Genomic DNA, 18,828 nt, shown 5'->3' with positions numbered 1-18,828 from the left:
GACATGACACAGTCACACCACAAGTCAGTGGGAAATGCAAAAACATAACCAGTCTCTTCTAATTTAGCTTTTCTGCTGAACCACAGGCACCAGCAAAATTGAATGTTCCAGGTGGGAAATCATAAATGTGTATGGGTAATAGAGATAGGGAAATCCTGTCACAGTCATTTGGCCTTCTCTTTCCTTGCATAATCCTTCTGCTGGAGCTTGGCTGGCAACCGCACAGGCCAGGTCCAGGTTGAAAAGGGACACTACTAGAGCACCTGCTCAAGTCATCACTGAGAAACCTGGAGAATTAAAATAAACTTTCTGCTGCTATGAGCTAATATGCTTCGCTTTGCAAGCATTAGTCACTTGTTTTTTCTAAATTATTATATTAAATGGAGAAGAAAATAACAAGGTAGATCAAACATACTTATGTACAAATCTGTTTACATGCATATACATAGTACATAACCATACAGTATAATGAATACCCTTTACTTGACATACCAGTTTCTTGCTTTGTCTTCTCTAGTGTATTACTGAATGAAGCTTCTCTAACATTTTCTGTTTTTTCATCTCTCAGCAGCACTGGGAACTTACTATTCAAGAGATGCCTGTACAGATTCTTGTGTCCCATTTTGCAAGAGATATTTAAATAGTCTTCTCCACTTAAATATACTTTTCTGATGGGTAATTTTGGCTTCTTTTTCTAGGCTCTATTTTTTGCATGTCGGTGCTGAAAGATGTGATTTTTAGATGAAGGTGTCCTAGGCCCAGTCAGACCTTTGACCCAGACTTCTACCATATTAAAAATGAAATTTTGTCTCTGCTTTATGATGCTATTTGGGCTTTTTTTAACAGAATTTCTTGCACATTGCAATAACACAGGCAAAATAAGTGTTTCACACTTGTCCCTTGATCCCCTTCATTAATCTTTTTTTTTTACCAGTTATCATTAGAACTTGCTTCTTCTGGGTGTGTCTGTAAGGACTTTTCCCCTCTGGACTTTGGTGTGTTAGGACTGTCTGTTAGCTTGAAACCATGAAGTTTAATAGCTGTGAAGATTATAAATGTATTATCTGGTAAAACCGTGTTGTATGTCTGAAAAAAAAAAAAAATCTAAAAAACAACAGACAAAATGTAATACTCCTGCATAATTCTGTTACTCAGTGTATTCCCATTGCAATGTTTAATGGAGATAAGGCTGAGCCTTTTTTTCCCCAGATGTGGACATGCACTGTTTCTCTGACAGTTCAGTAGCAACTTCTGACCCTGATTCTTCTTTCCAGAATAGTGCTAAGGCACAGCTTTCTGATCCCACACAGGTTCAGTCCTGCTTGCTTTTATGTAGGAGAATTAACAGGTGGTGGTTTCAGACTCTCACAGTATCACTTTTTCATCAGCATTTGCAGCAAGCACTGTCCTTCCTTTTACCCTTGTTCTAACCAGTCTGTTTAAAAGTCTTAAACTTACAATATAAAAGTGATTGAAACTGTGGTAAACTACTAGAATGCAGTGAAATCACCTTGATACAGTTTCCAGTAGAATGATGAGTTAGAATGAAGATAAAAGCAACTAACTCCAGTATTTGATGCCCACTTGGGATGGAGTCCTGCCTTTCCCTCACCCTACTGTGTCTTCCTCCTGCTTCATGTCCTGTGCGGGCTCAGGCCTCATCCATGAGCCTGTTCATTAGACTTGCAGAAAACTGATGGGGGGAAAAAAGCATGGTCTTATTTCTTTCTGCAAGGTTGGTGAGTTGAACTGGCTTATGGAGGTGTCTAATGAATGTAAGGGCTATGGTGGAGGTTGAATCATATGGCTAAAACCAAGAATTGCACAGCCAGGACAGGTGAAGTAGAAAGAGGGAAAAGGGAAACAGAGAGGTAGAAAGGGGAAAAAAGCTTTGCCTGTTCAGTGGAGGGATGTGATAGCCTCTCTTGTTTAAAGAAAATAGAAGACTTAGTTGTTCTAGGTAATGTACACCTTGCATAATGAGCAGAATCCAAAGGTAGGGAACATCCTGACTTGTGAAGCAGAAACTGGGTGAAAAACTAGTAAATTGGAGCAATGGTTGTTCCATGTATTTCAAGCATGTGCAGAAGCAAGACACAGGTAGGGTAGCGGTAGAGGTGCAGGCCCCTTCTGTTTATGAAGTTGTAATCTTCACCTCCCCTCAGATTTATGCTGATTGGATTTTTTTTGCCTAGTTCTTTTTGACATGATTTTGAAAATTATATATTAATGACCTGTCACAACAGCCAGTGCCATACGCTGCCAGATGAGGTATAATGTAAGTAGCCCCACTCCATACAAGGAGTAACCTAAACCATGCTTTTGGACACATACCAAATTAGGTTGACTTAGGCCTTTGTGTAGTTTCATGTTCGAAAAGACCTGGGGCACCCTTCTTGGTGCAGGGTTAGCAGGGGCTGAACTGTGGCAGCTGAGGTAACATCTGGCTTGGAGGGTAAGAGTTGTCAACATGTAGGGCCTCGGGGAAACACAGCCTAGCCGGTTCTGCTTCAGTATGGAGACAACCCCCAGTCAAATCTGAAGTTACTCCCCTCATCAAATAGGTGTTACTGAAGAATAAAATTAAACCAAAAAAACTCCTTATGGAGGACATCATAATTACAAATAAGAGATTTATTATCAAAGAATTATTCAAAGATTGGAAACAGAAAATAAGTCAGCTTGAGGATGTTGGAAACATTACACTGGAAACACCAATAGTAATATAGCAAATTGTGGAAAAAATGAAATTAGGTAAGGTGCTCAATTTTCAGTCATAGCAGTAGGGTTATTAGCAGCAATTACAAAACAGCAGAACATAGGGTATTAAAATTGAAGAGGAAATACATTTTGTCTTTTTTTTTCCTGAAGTACATACCATTTTTAAAGCCTTCAGTGTCTCCCATAGCATGGACTTGCTCATATATTAAAAAAGAGAAGCAGAGCTTGTGCGCTCTCTTTGAAATTTAACACTGAGAAGGAGGCAAGTCAGGCTAAAGTATCTGCAACCCAGGTGGGCAGTGGCTGTGAAATGGTTGCACGCATGTTTTATGCAGTGGTCTTCTCATTTTAATAATCCAACATTAGCATAGCAATTTATGTGTCAGGATCCTATGCAACTGATACGTGACTCTTTACCACCACTAACAAAAAGTAACGGCACTATTACAACAGGATCAGGCAGTAATTCCCACAACTGTTAAAACAACTAAAATCCATGGGACTGAAAGCTGGGCTGTCCCTGGAAACTTCATTTTGAGAGGCCTTCAGGTTAAATTCAATCACTGTGTCTGAAATGATATATACTTGCATATTTTTTGGACTGAGAGGGTTCAATATATAAACTTTTGGAAAAAAAAACCACCATAAAATCTTACTCTATATAAATAGTTATCTATAAAAGTTGCTTTATCCATAGAAAATTAGGGTCCAGATTCTTCCATTTTCTTTGAACATAAAGTGAGAATGCCCTGGATAAACATTGGGTCTCTACACACACAGTGGTAGACTCTTGGTAGAGCATTGTTGACATTAACAAAGCTACACCAATTTACATTAGCTGGGAATGTGGTCCATAGGACCTAAGTTATGCTGGAAGATAATGATTTCTCTCTCAAGCATTGTTTTTTGAATTCAGCCATTAAAACATGGGAAGTAATTAACATCTCAATATTATATATTGAAATTTAAAATATTGTAAAAATAGCAAGTTAAGGATGTAATTTTAAACTTAATAGGATTGGCATTTGCTTGCATCGTGGTTAAGCAATTCAGATTCTGTGCAATACAGATAAATCCAGAGATTTCACTGAGTTTGTGTACCTATGTCAAGCCTGCCATCAGCACCAAGGTATTTTGTGTATCACTTGTTTGATCTGTCACATCTAGATTTCAAGCCACATGGTACAGTTCTCATGTATCTGTAAAGATATTTTAAACTCCTACGGAAGCTAATAGGAATTCAGTCAGTTTGTGGAAGGTAGAACTAGGCTTCAAACAAATCCTAGGACTTGGACTATTGCACTTTTCATCTCAAAAGCAAGCCAGACAAATTCAAACTGAATGAGGAAACTTTCCCTCCTCATGTTCTTATTCCTTTACTTGGCAGTGAGCACTTTTTAGAATAAAGGCCATTTTCTTGTCTGCAGGCAGCTCCATTCATATGGCCAATGCTTTCATTTGCACCTTCTGGTTGAGAACTCCCTTCAGATATCTGAAACAGAAACGAAATGTCAGTGAAGGCACGTGCACTTCTTCCAGCAGGCAGCCATTGGACTTTGTTCCCATGAGGTAGCTCTGACTGACTCTCCTCTTCTAGTGGCACAACTTCTTAGCATTGAAAGAAATTGAACTGAATGTGTACAAATGTCTGTAAGAGGAGGCTTGTACCCCAAATCTAGTATGATCTAAATGGCAAATAGGGCGTCTGCCTACACCCCTAGACAGCTGAGCTATTGCCTCCCACCATATTCACAGCATCACTGGAAAACTCACCAAGGGTGAAAGCTCAGAAAGCTCAGCGAGCTTTCCTATAACACAGTGAGTGACATGTTTTTAAGGGTGTGAGAAATTATATATGATTTATCCAGAGCTGGGGCTGCAACCTAAGAAGTCCTAATTTGGATGCATGTCAGCCATTCATACTCAAAGAGCTATGGTGGGAATGAAATCCTTGGAACTCTCCAAAAACTTGGACACGTGCCAGGCTGAAGTCTTGCTTAGAAAGTCAAATATCCATCAATAGTATGCAATACCTAGAACTGGTAAAACTGTTGACTGCTGAGCTCACAGTTTTGTGCAGCCCAAAGTCTGGTTGGTCTTGTTTGTACACAAGGCAGACAAGGTGAGGGGCTTGTCTATAATGTTTCTTCTTGTAGTTCTGTATTACTCTGTATTTTAGATTTGCCCCAGTAACACAGTCTTCTCAGGTTTCTAGTAGTGACTTACGTTCTGAGCTCAGTTTCAAGGCACAGAACCACTCACACCCCCAAAAATGAAGGCATGCTCTAATAAAGTAATTTATACTTGCTCTGCCAAACACCTATCTGAATAAGAGTTTAAAAAATTCAGAACATACTTTTGTTTTACATTGTGCATTTGTAGATGCATTGTTTTCTGTCTTCATTCCAGTTGCCTCTTCCATTTCTAAAAATGTAATAAAATAATTAAATTAAAAAGAACCATGGGTAAGTAAACTTACAGTCAATTTAACAGCTGGCTGAAGTAATAAAATACCTAATCAGCTATTCCTCTGAGCATTTATCACACAGAAGAATAACTAAAGAATGATGAATACTTCCTAAAACAATTTTCTAAGGCAATGTAATTAATGTATCAGGACTGTGTAGTTTGGGGGTGTTTAGAGAAAAGAATGAAATTAACAGCTTGACTGCAGCATGAGGGTTCAGACAGACCTTTCAGACTTGAAATCTGTCTTTGTCTAGCAGGTTCGTGCTAGTCTAGCTCCAGTTGTTATAATCTCAGGAGATGGGAGCGTTCAATGAAGAATGGGCTTGGAGAGTCATTATGCTAATAGTACACCTGACGTTATTTATGTCCCCAGGTAGAAGATAAATAGAGCCTGAAAACCTTCAGGCTAAATTTGAGTGAGACAATCATGTTTCCAGTTTGTTTTGTTTTTTTTTTTTAAAAAAAGATAGAGCACATTATGGAAAGTTTCACCAATGTTTCAGCAGTGTCTTTCAGGCCTGTGCTGAATTAATGTATTTGCTCCTTAACATATAGAGTATGTGACCAGGAATTAATAGTAACACTGAGTCTGTGAGAGATTTTGCCTAAAATTTTGGCTAGAGTACATATGGGTTTTTTTATTTATTTATAATAATAATTGGCATTAAGAACAGCAGTTTGGACAAGTGGTAAGAAATGTAATTGATTACTTTCCCTTGCATGTAATGGCCTAGATTATAGTGGCTGGGGTTTCTAACAAAAACTTTGTTCATCTGGAAACGAACAAAGAAGAGTGTTCCTTTGAGTACTAAAGCACACATACCTGTGAGAAGTGCATCAATTGTCTCTACTACATGTTTTGCATCTTCCATTGTGAAACACATTGGTGGTTTGAATTTTAGTATATTTCTGTGGGGTCCATCCGCACTAAGAAGAATTTGATGCTCTTTCAGCCTGTGGAAAGAGGAAACATCTATGTTAGGCACAGGTATAAAACTATATTGTGTCCTGTCAGACCCTTTTGGCTGAGTTTGATTTTGAAACTTTTATTTTCTAGTACTATATTATCAAAACCTACACAAATTTAAACTGAAATTAATGACTAACTGCTGGGGAATATTAGGAAGGTCTGATCACTGCACATAGTCTTTAGAAACTATTTACTTGTAAATAAGATGAAGAGCTTCAGCTGTGGCTGGTGTTCGATTTTGTTGATCTTTCACCAGATCCACTCCAACAAACAATCCAACACCCCTGGAGTAGAGGAAAAAAAATACAGACAAATTAAATACAGTGTCAGTAACCCAAGCCTTCTGCTGCAAATACAAAACCTGTTTCTAACAACTGCAGTTCCCTTCCCTGGGGTGTAAGTGGGGTAGGAGTAGGAAAGAGAGGTGACTTTCTCTTTGGTCATCTTTTGGCACTGGCTACTTCAGGTGATCAGGTGCGATAAATTTATTTATCCAGAAATATCTGTTATCTGGCTCATTAAGACTATGTGGCCAGTTAAGAATGATAGAATAATTTTCTTTCTCTCTTATCCTGCAAACCTCAAGCCAGGGAGCTGTGGAAGACAAATAACCAAAAATAATAACTAAAAAAACCCCAAACCCAAGCCCCCTCCCCAAAAACCTTCAGGCAGTTACCATGGTAGTAACATGAGAAGAGGAAAACCCACACTAACATCTCTGAATGAAAGGGACCAGAGATTTGAACAAGATCTCCATCATCCCAACAGTGTGCTGACAACTGGGCTATTGGATGTCAATGGCTCTTTCTCCTACTTTCTCTCAGAGCTTTTCTAGGGGCTACACTTATACCTAACTAAGCAGATGGATGGACAACTTCTTTAAAAATATATATTGCCTCACAGTATCAGTTATGAGTAGTCCATTTTATAAAAGAGGTGTAGCATAATCATGGCATAATCTTTCTGTGTTCCCCTCACCCCAAACTTGTTGATTTTTCTAGCACAGTTATTTTTTTTCTCTGACATTGCTGCAAGTCACCCACCTGATATCTCCCACTAAGGGATGTTTATCCTTTTGCTCAGCCAGCAACTCCAGGAGGTAATTTCCTACACGTGTAGCATTTCCTTGGAGATCTTCTTTTTCTATTACCTCCAGCACAGCCAAACCAATAGCACAAGACACCGGATTGCCTCCAAACTGATAGTAAAGACAAATAAGAAACCAAAACCTGTCACAAATATTCATCTGTGGTTATCCACGTAGTTTTCAGTTGCCCTCTCCTGCCTGGAATGTGGAAAGCTTGAAGAGGTGAGGATATTGTGCCATGCAGGCTGTGGAGCACTGTCCCCCACACTTTGGGCAGTGTAAGAGGCCCAAGGAAGGGAGTCCCTCTTCCTATGCTTCAGGTTTCAGTAATTTGAAGATTTCACAGCTGAAGCATTCAAGCTGCTCTCAGAGTTTGCTGATTGCATGTGCAGGAAAAATGCTCCTATGAAGAGCAGTGAGTGATAGATCTGATATTTTTTGATCTGGAGCGTATAAACTCCATTGAAAACAGGGGGATTCATGGTAGCTGGGAAGAAGGCTCAGCCTCACGAGCAGAAATAGGACTCGGTAACCAAGAAGAAAGCTGCTCCTCTGGGGCATGGATGCAGCTCAAATGTTTCCTGGTAAAGGGTCATTGTTTTGTTAGGTGACAACTGCAGAGCAAGGTCTGCCAGGGCATGAGCCCCACCAGCACAGAGCCTATCTTAGAAAATGAAATTTTACATGGTCAACATTTCAGAGTGGGGAGAGAGAAGGAAGAATTTATCTATATGGATGTGAGCTGAGATGCATGACTTGCCAGACAGCTAGTGCTGGTCCATATTAAGATATACCACTTGGTACAGAGGATATTTCAAAGCCTCTCCACTTGCTTTTAGATATTAAAGACTGTGGCTGACTCGAGCTCTTAGTAATGTGATGCAGTGACGGATGCAGATGTTAGCTCAATCACCTGAACAATTTCTAAATGCTAATGCAGACCAAAAGGAAAAAAAGCAAACCTTCTCCTACGAACTTACTGTATTGAAATACTCCAGTCCGGAGGCACCAAAACTTTCAGCGATTTCCCTTGTTGTGACCACACAAGACATAGGGTGGCCATTGCCAATGGGCTTTCCCATGGTGACAATGTCAGGCACAAAATCTTTGCCTTGCAGCTGGAATGCCCAAAAATGTTTCCCAACTCTGCCAAAGCCAACCTGGACCTCATCAGCTATGAATACTCCACCCACCGCACGCACGTACCTGAAAACAAATAGAACAGCTTGAATGGCTAGTGCTACAGTACATGCCTCGTGTATGCAACCTAGGACAAGGGAGTTGATATTACAGATTCTCAAGTGTGAGACCGGGTTAGGAAAAAAAGAAAGAACACAGCTGCTGAAACACAGCTACAGCTATTTCAATTGATAAATTTTCAGTTGACTAAATGTGAAGAAAAAATATCTGATATTCTGAGGCAAAATAGGGGTATTATAATGGTACTGCAGGGTTATATTTATGATGGTTCAGCTTCATCTTCCACCAAACTTATGTACTGAGGATTAAAGATAGAAGAGGAAAGACAATTATCCAGCTAAAAAAAAAGTAGTCAGCTGATGTTCCATAAAAAATAGAAGTGGAATCATACTCTTCAAAAAGCAGAAAGGAACCTCAGATATCCAATAACAAGAGAAGGTGATAACTGAATTGATTGGATAAGCCCATAGTGAAAACCTGTTTCTTTGGTTAATTTTCCAGTTATGCCCTTTTGGAGTGATGTACGTACTCTGCCACTTTCTGGAAATAGCCCACAGGCGGAATTACTTGGCCTCCACAGCTCTGCATGGATTCAGCTATGAAGGCGGCAATCTACAAAAAACAAACTCAGGTGAGAGCTGTGTTCATCTACTTGGCCTTTGCACAAACATCTAACAGTCTAGAAATAAACATTTAAATGTGTGCCTTAATTTAATCACGCAATGGGTTGGAGAACTGAGGGCTCTTGAGAACAGCTATGGCTAAAGAATTTATTCAGTTTGTAATCTGGGGTGCCCAAATCTGCAGTAGCCAGGGCCACCTTTGTAACCTGATGGGAATACAAGGACCTCTGTTAAACCCTAGTCCTACAGCTGTGGAAGCAGAAGACTTACTGGTGTCAGTGGACATTGGATCAGGCTCCTGGGAGCTCTGTAAATTTATTTACAAAATTCAATTTACAGGAGATACACAACAATGTTAGCCATTTTCCCCCAGAGCTTAATGAAACTTGCTTAATGCCAAGGCTCTCCAGTAACAGGTATATGTGGTGATCAGCCTTTTTGTTCAATCCTGAACACCAAGTAGAGGTGGGTAGAATCTGAACTGAAAGATGACCTGGGGCTATGCTTTGGGCACCCCTACCTAATGCAAATAACTACACAAGTAAAATGTCAGCATGAGGCACTTGACAAAAGAGGAGAAAAATTCTACAGGTGAAATAATTCCAGTTGCTAGGAATGAAAAAGAAAGTTATTTCAAGTCAGGAAGGTTAAGAGCAGCAGATCAGATACACTGGAACATCAAAATTTGTTTCTTGTCAACAGCAGAGGTCTATGCAGCAGAGATACAATATTACCCCAAAGTCTCAGCATTAGTCTGCTATTTAAGGGATTGCATCCCCACATCACTTGTCAACCCCTCCCTGAGCATCAAGAGGTCTCTCTGGGCTGGCGCAGTCTTCCTGGAAACAAGGCCGAGCAGTAACGTGTAAAGAACCGTACACTATATTTGAAGAGGCATGCTACGGCCAAAGAGTACGAAGCTTCCCATAGCATGTGAGGCTTAGCCTTTAGCACAACTTGTCCTGCCACAGGTCTATGTCACCAAAACCTAAGAAATATGCAAAAAAAAAGGAAACAAGGGAAGAAAAAAACAAAACTATCCGTTAGTAGAGAATAAAAAAAAGTTGATGAAGAAACTAAAAGAAGAGTGATGTAAGTCCACTGGGCTAGAAGGGCACATGTTGTTCCAACTTCTACTGGGACTTCAGTGGGCTTTGGATCAAGCCCTGCATGCCTCAAAACACTAATGCCATCATACAAAACATTAACACACATTTTAGGTAAACCTGTTCAGAAATTGTCTGTTTTTATCAAGGTCATATTGAAAGGTTTACCTTTTTAGATGACTCCAAAGTTACGGTAAGCTACTAGCCTCGGGAACGTATTATCAAGATTTTATCTAGCTTATTTTCTCCATGTGCTGGAGACTTTTATATATCCTTGATAGAATTTTGATGTAGTTTCTCAGCTGACTTGAAAGCTTTCCTTAAAATATTTACAATCTACTGATTCAATGCATAAAATAGGAAAGTAAACTGCTTTGGCTACATTTGCTTATTTACAGCTGTATTATTGATCCTTTCATTGATGCCTAGAAAAATGAAGGGCAGGAGGAAGCAAGTGAAACTGAGTAAATAAATACATCCTTAGTTGCCTGTTTCATGCCCCCATGCCACACTTAATAGATGAAGCCTCAGCATTTCTAGAGCACAAACCACACACCTTGCGTCCATTCTTCTGTGTTTCTTCAATAATCTTCTTCACATCTTCAGCATAAGCACTTGCTGGATCTGGGTGATCTTCCCTATATTTTCCTCTGTAGATATCTGGAGAAGGAGCCTGAAAAGACCAATTTTTTTTTTTTTTTTTTTTTTTTAAGCACATCCTTCTGTGGAACATTTACTTTCTTTTCTATTACTCTACATTTTTGTCTTGCCACACAGGTAACAGGAGTTAGTACAGCCTGAATTTCTGCATGGAATTGCAAAAACGCTTACAAGAGCTTAAACTCAATCCAGCCCCGTGATGTGTTCAACATTACTGCATGCGAAAGAGCCATCATCTATCTCACCCACCTTTCAAGATTGTCCCTCCTCTCCCCCAAGACACAATACTGAGTGTCCTCATCTTATTTCAGATTCTTGCAGAAAGATCCATTTCTGCAACTGGAGAATGGGTTTTTCCAGCATTTCACCTCCCTTCCAGCGTCCTTGTCATGGTACAAATCTGTATGACCTTTAAGCCTTTACAAACAGTGTTGGGAGAGGTTCAGTAAACAAAGGAAGTGGTATAAAAAGGTGGATACTACTTTGGCAGTGTGGCTAATGCAAGGAGGTCTAGATAGGAAAGACCTGCTTGGTGTACATCTCTGGGCTGAGAATAATTTTGTCTTTAAGACATACAAGTTCAGACTGAAAATCAAACAGTATTCCACTCAGTTGAACACTCATGACCTCTATACCCAGATCTGTGTGAACCTGTGGGGTCTGCCTTTCCAGTTTTTGGAAGTATACTCAGAAGTCCTGCATATCTTTAACCAAACCAACACAGCAGATACTGGCTAACTTAAAAATGTGTAACTATATAGTGCAGTGACTCAGGAAACTTTTAACACTATGGAGGAAACCAGCCTCAGAGCTGGTTAACAATCCAAAAGCAAACAGTTTTGTTGTATTTAGTCCACTGAGAAACAGCCAAGTATAGGTACTCTAGAATCAGCAAAACAAAATGAAAGTATATTTACACCAGAAGCGGGTAATTCAATATGCTGCATAACAGTCTAGAATTGACAAGAAGCAAAAAAACCACACTTACCACATGCACAAACTCCTTCTTGCTGTCCTTTCCCAGCTGATTAAATTTATAGGGACTGATGTCAATCAGAGATGTAACATGGCCATGGTAAGCACTGTATGAGTGTTAAATATCGAAGTCACTTTTCATCAAATGTATAGAAGAGCTAAATTTACAACAGTGCCCATAAATAATCCAGAATAAGCAACTGTATCAGCAACACAGTAGCACTGTTTGTGAAGGGATCTTGATTTAATTTACTCAGTCTTTCTCTCCAAGGCAATATGAAATTGCTGTTTATTTTAATTCACTAGCAAGACTGGAACAGAGAGTTTTTTCTTGCATAAAATCAAGTGCCAGCATGGGGACGGACCAAGACGATGTCCCCTGGACCGCGCCGCCTCTAAGGTAGCTGCCCTAACAGCCTTACCTAGCAGCTGAAAGGTGGGTCCAGCTCCCTCATTTCCAACCTCTGGGCCCCACTCTGGCCAACTCATGCTTTGCAAGCTAGACCCCAACACCATTGCAAAGACCCTCAAGAGTGGACATTGCATCGGAACGTGGATGTAGCAGCAGCACACTGCTACCTGCCCTGAAGGTCCTACAGGCTAGAATGTTTGGCAGAAGCCAAAGGATAAGGATGAATATTGTTTGAATGTAAAAGCTTTATATTGCAGGGTATGTTAAAGCTGGTTACTACTGAGGCCAATTTGATATAGAAATGAGGAAACAGATCCTTTCAAACCTAAAGCATGTAGCAGCTTCATTCAGGGAAAAAAAAAAACACTTTTGTTCAGCCATAAACTTGAAGCAAAGGGAACCTCAAACCAAATCAAAGACATGTCACAATCTCATAGTAGCACACACATCAGGTAGAGAGGATGTTTTTTAACTCTTTTGTCTTCTTTACACCTTTCTACTAGCCAGACAACAAAATCTGCCAATGGACATAAAGAAAGGACAGAAATCCCACCTTGACTGGGATGGATATGCTATGGCAAAAGCCTACAGAGCCTTGGGACCTGGGCAAAGAAATACCCTGTGGTGTTCTGGAAGACAAGATGTTGCAGTGAAACAGTGACAGAGCCAGCTCCATCCTCAGACTCTCCTGATGGAAGCTGCTCTCAGTAGCTCCAGGTCTTGGCCACATGAGTCAGAGGGCCAAGTAGGATCTGAAACACAGCTGAGTCAAACAAGCTCTGTGCTACTCAGATAGACACATGCTCTTGAAGTTGTTTTGGCTGGAGTTTCTAATCACAACCTGAGAAGAAGATCCAGACCTACAGCAGCATAAGCAACCTTACACTGCACCTAGGGTGGAAACCCAGATGTGGTCAGCCACCCTCCCTGTGGCTGACGGCCCTCTCAGTGCCTCCTGATTTTGGAGCTGCTTGGCTTTGTGTGTGTACTTGTGTTCACTGAGAGCTGAGCATCAGTGCAGCATGGTTGCAGAGCTACAGGATCTTTCTTCTTGACCATTGAATATTTATTTGTACAAAAAGAAACATGTCCAGCAGAGCGTGACAAACAGAAAGCCCTTTTCCAGAGCAGCCCAGTGGCCAGACCACTCACTGATGTTGAAAAGCAACATTCAAGTCTCTAGCCTGAATTGCTTTGGCAGTCTCTGTGGGAAATGCCCTGTAACAGGTGATTGACCTTCTGGGGTGACTGACAAGCTTATTTTTTAGAGATCTTCAAAACTTGTGTTTATCCAAATGGGGAAAAGGGATTTCCTGACCTGTTCTAGTTTGAAAGCAACAAAGCTTTTCTTTCAGCAGGCAGTGGAGTACAAACAGCAGGGGGTTGCTGCAAAGCCATTTCTGAAAGTAATGGCAGGAGTTGCTGGCTGCATTCACATAAACTACTCTGTATACTTACTTCTCAAGGGTGATCACATCTTGGTGCCCATGGTACTGCCGAGCCAGTCGTAAAGCAAGATCATTTGCTTCAGACCTGCAGAAGAATAGATACAGCCACAAAATAGTGAGGAAGCACTTCCAATTAAAATGGTATTCTGACAGAAGAGGAGGCACAGCAGGCTCTGTTACTATACAGATTACAATGCTAAGGTTGAGACTGTAAATGCCATGTAAGAGGGCAAAGAAAAAACAGCTCTTTGTATAAACAGCAAACAAAGAGATGCTTTCTTTCCCTCCCCCAGTTTGCTTGTAGACATTTACCGCCTCTTGCTATAAACGAGACCACTTTGCAGCTGAGAGTGCAATGCAGCCACAAACTCTCAAAAGGCAACAGTGCACCAGCCCTGTCTCCCACCCTCCATGACAGCTCTGTCCTCTCCAGCACTTGCACCATCAGGCAGCAGAGAAGACGGATCTGACACCTGGCCAAAGACTCAAACTTTCAGCCTGATCCGTAGCAGCCCCTCTGCTCACAAGTCCCTGCAGGTTGTCCATTCTGGCAATGTAAGTGATCACAGACTAAACGAAACACCTAAAGAAGCCTACTTGTTTCCAAGGGTATGTGTCAATTTACAGATAGCTTTCACTCTGTACATACTATTAATGAATTTGCTTTTCTTGCTCCCCCCCCCCCCCCCAATTTGTTGTGTTGGTTTTTTTTTTTTCATAGCATTCAGCAGACCAGTTTCATGTTTTGGTTCTCTTGCACTGAGCCATCACACTAAATATGACAGCTGCAAATAGGAAGGATCCTTCAATCAGTACTGGAAATCTTTTTGTTGCTTATTACTAAGTCCTACTCAGTGACATTTAGACCAAGCTGTTCTCAGTGTCTATCTCAAACAGCTCATAATATATATAGCATATATTATATATAACATATTATATATAACTTATATAATAAATAGTCATAATGGGGAAAAAAATATTCAGACATACCCAGAGTTAACAAAATAGCAAACAGAGAGTTTCTCAGGCAGGGTGGCTGTAAGACGCTGTGCGTACTGAACAAGGTTGTCATGAAGGAACCGGGAATTCGTATTGAGCAGTTCCATCTGTTTCGTTGCAGCCTTTATCACATATGGATGACTGTGGCCAACTAAAGAAGAAAATTAGTTATTACTAGCAAGCAGTCAGTTATTGAACCACACAAGAAGAGTCAGAGAAGCACTGCAAACATCATAACTTGGAAATAGTGTGTTTTGTTAGAAACGAAGGAATAGCTGCAGTGTTACAAATAAAACTGCTTACCATGTGCAACGTTGTTGATACAGTCTAAGTATTTTTCTCCTTTCTCATCAAACATGTATTGGCCCTGGGCACGCACTATCTTCAGAGGGTCCTTGGCAAAGAAGACTTTGCAGGAAGGCCTAAAAAAAAAAAAAACCCAAAACCAAAAAAGCACCATTTTAGTTTTCTCCATTGTTCCCCCTTCTTTGAGCATTGAGGGGGTTGATCTTTTGCAGCCCTGGAGACAACTGCCTTCCTCTGCAAAGAGCTTGTGAGTGGTTCAGACAGCGGTCAAGCGGGGCTCTTGCCAAAATTAAAAAGAGCCCCTGTGCACCTCCCTAGGCACAGTGGGAACAGAAGTAGGTCTTCAATAAGGGCATTTCAAAGCATGACTCTGACTGCAAGTGGTTTCTTCACAGGAGCACCGTGACTGCAAGTTGTTCTAGGTCCTTATATGTCCTTCTGTGTTTCTAGGCTGTAGCTCTGTTTGTTTACATGCCTTATGAACATGTATAGACAATTCACTTGCTGGGAACAAAACTAAGTTGTTAAGCACTGTTTTACACTATAGCCAAAAATTCATTACGCAATGGATGATTGTACCGTATAGAGGTCACATTCACATTCAAGAACAACACGCTAATGTCTTGCAGGCTTTATTTTCAGAGGTGCTGAGCAGGTTCTAAAAATCTCACTATCTCATCCTGACAGCTTTGGATAAAACCTTTAAAAGCAGCTTTTTAGAAGCACCTAAATCATACTGGCTTCCAGCAAAACTCAGGCTCCTTGTAAAATTATCCAAAAGTACTTTTAAATACTCTTTCTCAACACCTCCCCCCCCCCCCCCCCCCCCCCCCCCCTTGGAAAACATGCCAGCTATGTAGTTATGTTACATGATATTAGAAGGGAAGCCTTCTGAGTAATGTTTATATGGCCTTGGATCAACCAAATCAATTCCAGGTAACTCAGAGAGTCATTGTCAGGTATATTGAGATTATGCACTTGTAAATCCTAAATTTGACCCCTAAAAAGTGAAGTAATTTACTTTCCTTCTCACAGTTTGTTGCCCCATTGCACAGATCTTTTCTGACATCTTTCGCTATTCCTCTGGTACTCTTTAAACACAGTGCACATCATCATCGTGATGGGCTATTTCTTGACTACAGTTTTTTCTTCTATAATGTGTCAATCCATTCTGTGAAAGTTGCTTTTTGCTCGCCCAGCACAGCCCAGTCCTACAATCCTTGCACAGGCAAGAGTCCCTTAACACCGAGCTGGCCCTTAAAGAGAGGTTGATGTGCCTGCTTTATGAGGCCAGGACTTTTAAGAAACTTTAGTGAGCTTTTTATATATGTCACACATTTGGGATGCAATCAGCAAATACCCAGAGCAGGTTTTAACAAACTGGACTTATTTTTCACTTGGCGACACCTACTGAAGAAAGAATTAAAGCTGCATGTTCTTGAGGAACTAATATTTCAATATAATGGGATCAGATATGTGCACAGCCAGGACTATTGCTCAGGTCACAACTGTCGGCAGCCTTCCTGCATTCCCCCCAGTTACACTCAGCTGAAGATCTCCATTTAACAGAGACGTCTATTTTTCAGGAGCACTCTGTTTATTCAGACTACCCCCCCACCCCCCACCCCCGCCGAGCCCCGTTTTAGACATACACCTGGGTACCACATTCTGCTGGCTTGCTTTAATCTGTTAAAAAAGCGAAGGGCGTTTGGTGCGCTGTGTTTCAATGGCTGCATCCCCCCACCCGCCGCGGGAATCAGAAGTGGCCCAAAGATTTGGCAAACTGAAGGGCTGGATGGTCTCATGTCCGCCCCACTCCCCCAGCCCCCCCCTCCGGGAGGCCGGAGTGGTTGCCCAGCGCTGTCAGCCCCGGGCAGCGCCGAGCGGGCCCGGCCGGGCGCTGTCACCGCCGGGGGGACCGGGGCAGACGCCGGAGACCCTCCTCCTCCCCCCCCCCCTCCTCCGCCTCCCGCCTGGCTGCCGCCCCTACCCGATGTGCTTCCTCCGCAGGGCGAGGGTCTCTGCCTTGCTATAGAGCTCCTCCATCCCGCCGGCACGGCACGGCACGGCACGGCACGGCACGGCACGGCACGGCACGGCACGGCACGGCACGGCACGGCACGGCCGGGGGCTCCCCGCCTCTTATGCCGGCGCCGGCCCCCGCCAAACCCCTCCTCCCTGCCTCTCCCTCCCTCCCGCCTTCCCCGGCGGGACGGCCCGGCCTCCCCCCCCCCCCCCTCGGTTTTTCGGTTTTCCCTTTTGGGCCACTCGTGCGTACTACTCGGCTAAAGCTCAGCCGCGGGTTGCCTCCGCGCTTTTGAGTTTTTTTATCGATTCAAAACGGCGCAAACTTGCAAAACAAGCGACTCGCTGCGGAGGGACAGCGGGAGAGCCCGGTGGCCACCCAGGTCCCAGCGGCGAACCTGCCATGCCTGAGGTTGCCCACCTTTCGTCGGTCACTCTGGTGGCCAAAGCACGTCTGCTACAGACGTCCTCGTGGGAGGCACCAAGCAGTTGATTAAATCAAAATTAGGGTCATAATTCAAGGACCTCACAGCTCCTTATCTCCCAGAACCTGTTTGTAAGTGTAGGCTGAGATGTACACTTGCATACATCCATCAAAGCCTGTATCTGTATTTCTTGTAAAGCAGGGCAAATTAGTAAGAGCTATTGTTTCCTACATGTGTACGTAAGTAGGAAAGGGCTCTAGCCCTGGTGCTCTGATGCATTGGCACACCCTTTTTTGGGTCTAGGCAAGACTTAAGTGTAACTGGTCCTATGATCTCTCTCTAACCAATGTAGAACTGATCTGCTTGAATGTGACATTTCTTCATGGTTACCCTTGATAACCATCTCACTGGACATCAAAGCCCATAAGAAAAAGGGGACGATTCTGTAGGGAAGAAGGGCAGAATTCATGGCAAGAGGCATCGCATTTCCAAACAGCAAAGCTGCCGGTGGAGCACCTCACCTTTACCTTCTCTCTGCCACAGATGCACTCTCTTCTCGGCTGGAGGCTGCTCCTTTGAGCTGCATGGGTAGACAGCAGCAAAACCTGCGCCCACGTCCCCGCTACCCTGTCTGTAGCTCAGCTGTGCCACCTGCAGCGCTATGTTTGGAAGAGTTTTCAGAGAGCATATGTAAAGCCACGCAATTTCCTGTGCTGATGATACTTGTCTTTTCTAGATCAGTATCCAGTAAGTCATCCCAAATTTTGCAGATGGAAGAAACACACCTCCTGATTTATACATTTATTTTATATCTCTGCCAGTAAGCCACCTTGATGCTTCTCTAATCAAGCATTTCTTTTCCTACAGGCATTTTCTTGAGCTTCTCCAGACAGTGTTAATTTGAAGCTCTGCAGCTTTCACATTCCTGCTCCATCGGCAGCCTTGCCTCACCAACCAACAAAACCTCCATGTAGCAGAAGTGGTAGGAGGCACCAGCAGCTACACCTCTAGATCCTGGCAGAGACAGCAGCTGCCTGTCTTCAGTGCCTTGTCCAGGCAGAAGGCATGGACTTAAAAGATATGAGGGAGCTGTCAAAGCTGTCAGCTAGGGCAGTATTGTGCAGGCAGCGATGAGATTCATTGATGGGTCAGGAGAGGAGAACAGGCATTTAGATCTGCTAACATCCAAATCCAGCCTAGGCTAGAGCCTGTCAGGAATGCTGTTTGCAATACTTCTCCACTTTGCTTGCTTCTCTGCAAGCTAGGGAATGATATGTAGCATAGGGCAGACGTACTTCAGGTTGTACACATTATATACTGGACCTCATTGCAATCCCTTTGTAACTGTAATGTAAAGGAAGGCTAGAGTTCAGGCGATGAACGCGAGCCTGAGGCCAAAGGC

General features: G+C 42.3%; 1 protein-coding gene across 2 annotated transcripts; it reads right to left on the bottom strand.

The window, feature by feature from the left end:
• Window positions 1-2,616: 2,616 nt before the first annotated feature.
• On the bottom strand, window positions 2,617-17,066 carry ETNPPL (ethanolamine-phosphate phospho-lyase). 2 transcript variants are annotated; one of them, XM_074905464.1, is made up of 13 exons: window positions 16,967-17,066; window positions 14,974-15,092; window positions 14,662-14,821; window positions 13,682-13,756; window positions 11,825-11,918; window positions 10,733-10,849; window positions 8,977-9,059; window positions 8,228-8,453; window positions 7,204-7,358; window positions 6,355-6,444; window positions 6,014-6,144; window positions 5,078-5,145; window positions 2,617-4,213 (listed from the first exon to the last, which is right to left on the bottom strand). In XM_074905464.1, the coding sequence occupies exons 1-13, from the start codon at window positions 17,020-17,022 to the stop codon at window positions 4,082-4,084; spliced, it is 1,506 nt and encodes a 501-aa protein (XP_074761565.1). In that variant the 5' UTR covers window positions 17,023-17,066; the 3' UTR covers window positions 2,617-4,081. The 2 variants fall into 2 exon arrangements, with proteins under 2 accessions (XP_074761565.1, XP_074761563.1); XM_074905462.1 differs by lacking the exon at window positions 16,967-17,066 and having other exon boundaries at window positions 14,974-15,197.
• Window positions 17,067-18,828: the final 1,762 nt, after the last annotated feature.

This window comes from Athene noctua, chromosome 4, assembly GCF_965140245.1.
Source record: "Athene noctua chromosome 4, bAthNoc1.hap1.1, whole genome shotgun sequence".
In the NCBI taxonomy this organism is placed as follows: domain Eukaryota; kingdom Metazoa; phylum Chordata; class Aves; order Strigiformes; family Strigidae; genus Athene; species Athene noctua.
The sequence above is the reverse complement of the archived record's forward strand: the minus strand, read 5'-3'. Positions and strand labels throughout refer to the sequence as shown.

Bases quoted from the DNA above. Each gene is read 5' to 3' on its own strand.
- ETNPPL (XM_074905462.1), bottom strand. From the start codon at position 15,166: ATGCTCAAAGAAGGGGGAACAATGGAGAAAACTAAAATGGTGCTTTTT. The intron at 8,454-8,976 runs GTACGTACATCA...ATTTGTTTTCAG, and splicing joins TATTTCCAGAAAGTGGCAGA to GTACGTGCGTGCGGTGGGTG. The intron at 7,359-8,227 runs GTAAGTTCGTAG...CTTTACTATCAG, and splicing joins GACTGGAGTATTTCAATACA to TTTGGAGGCAATCCGGTGTC.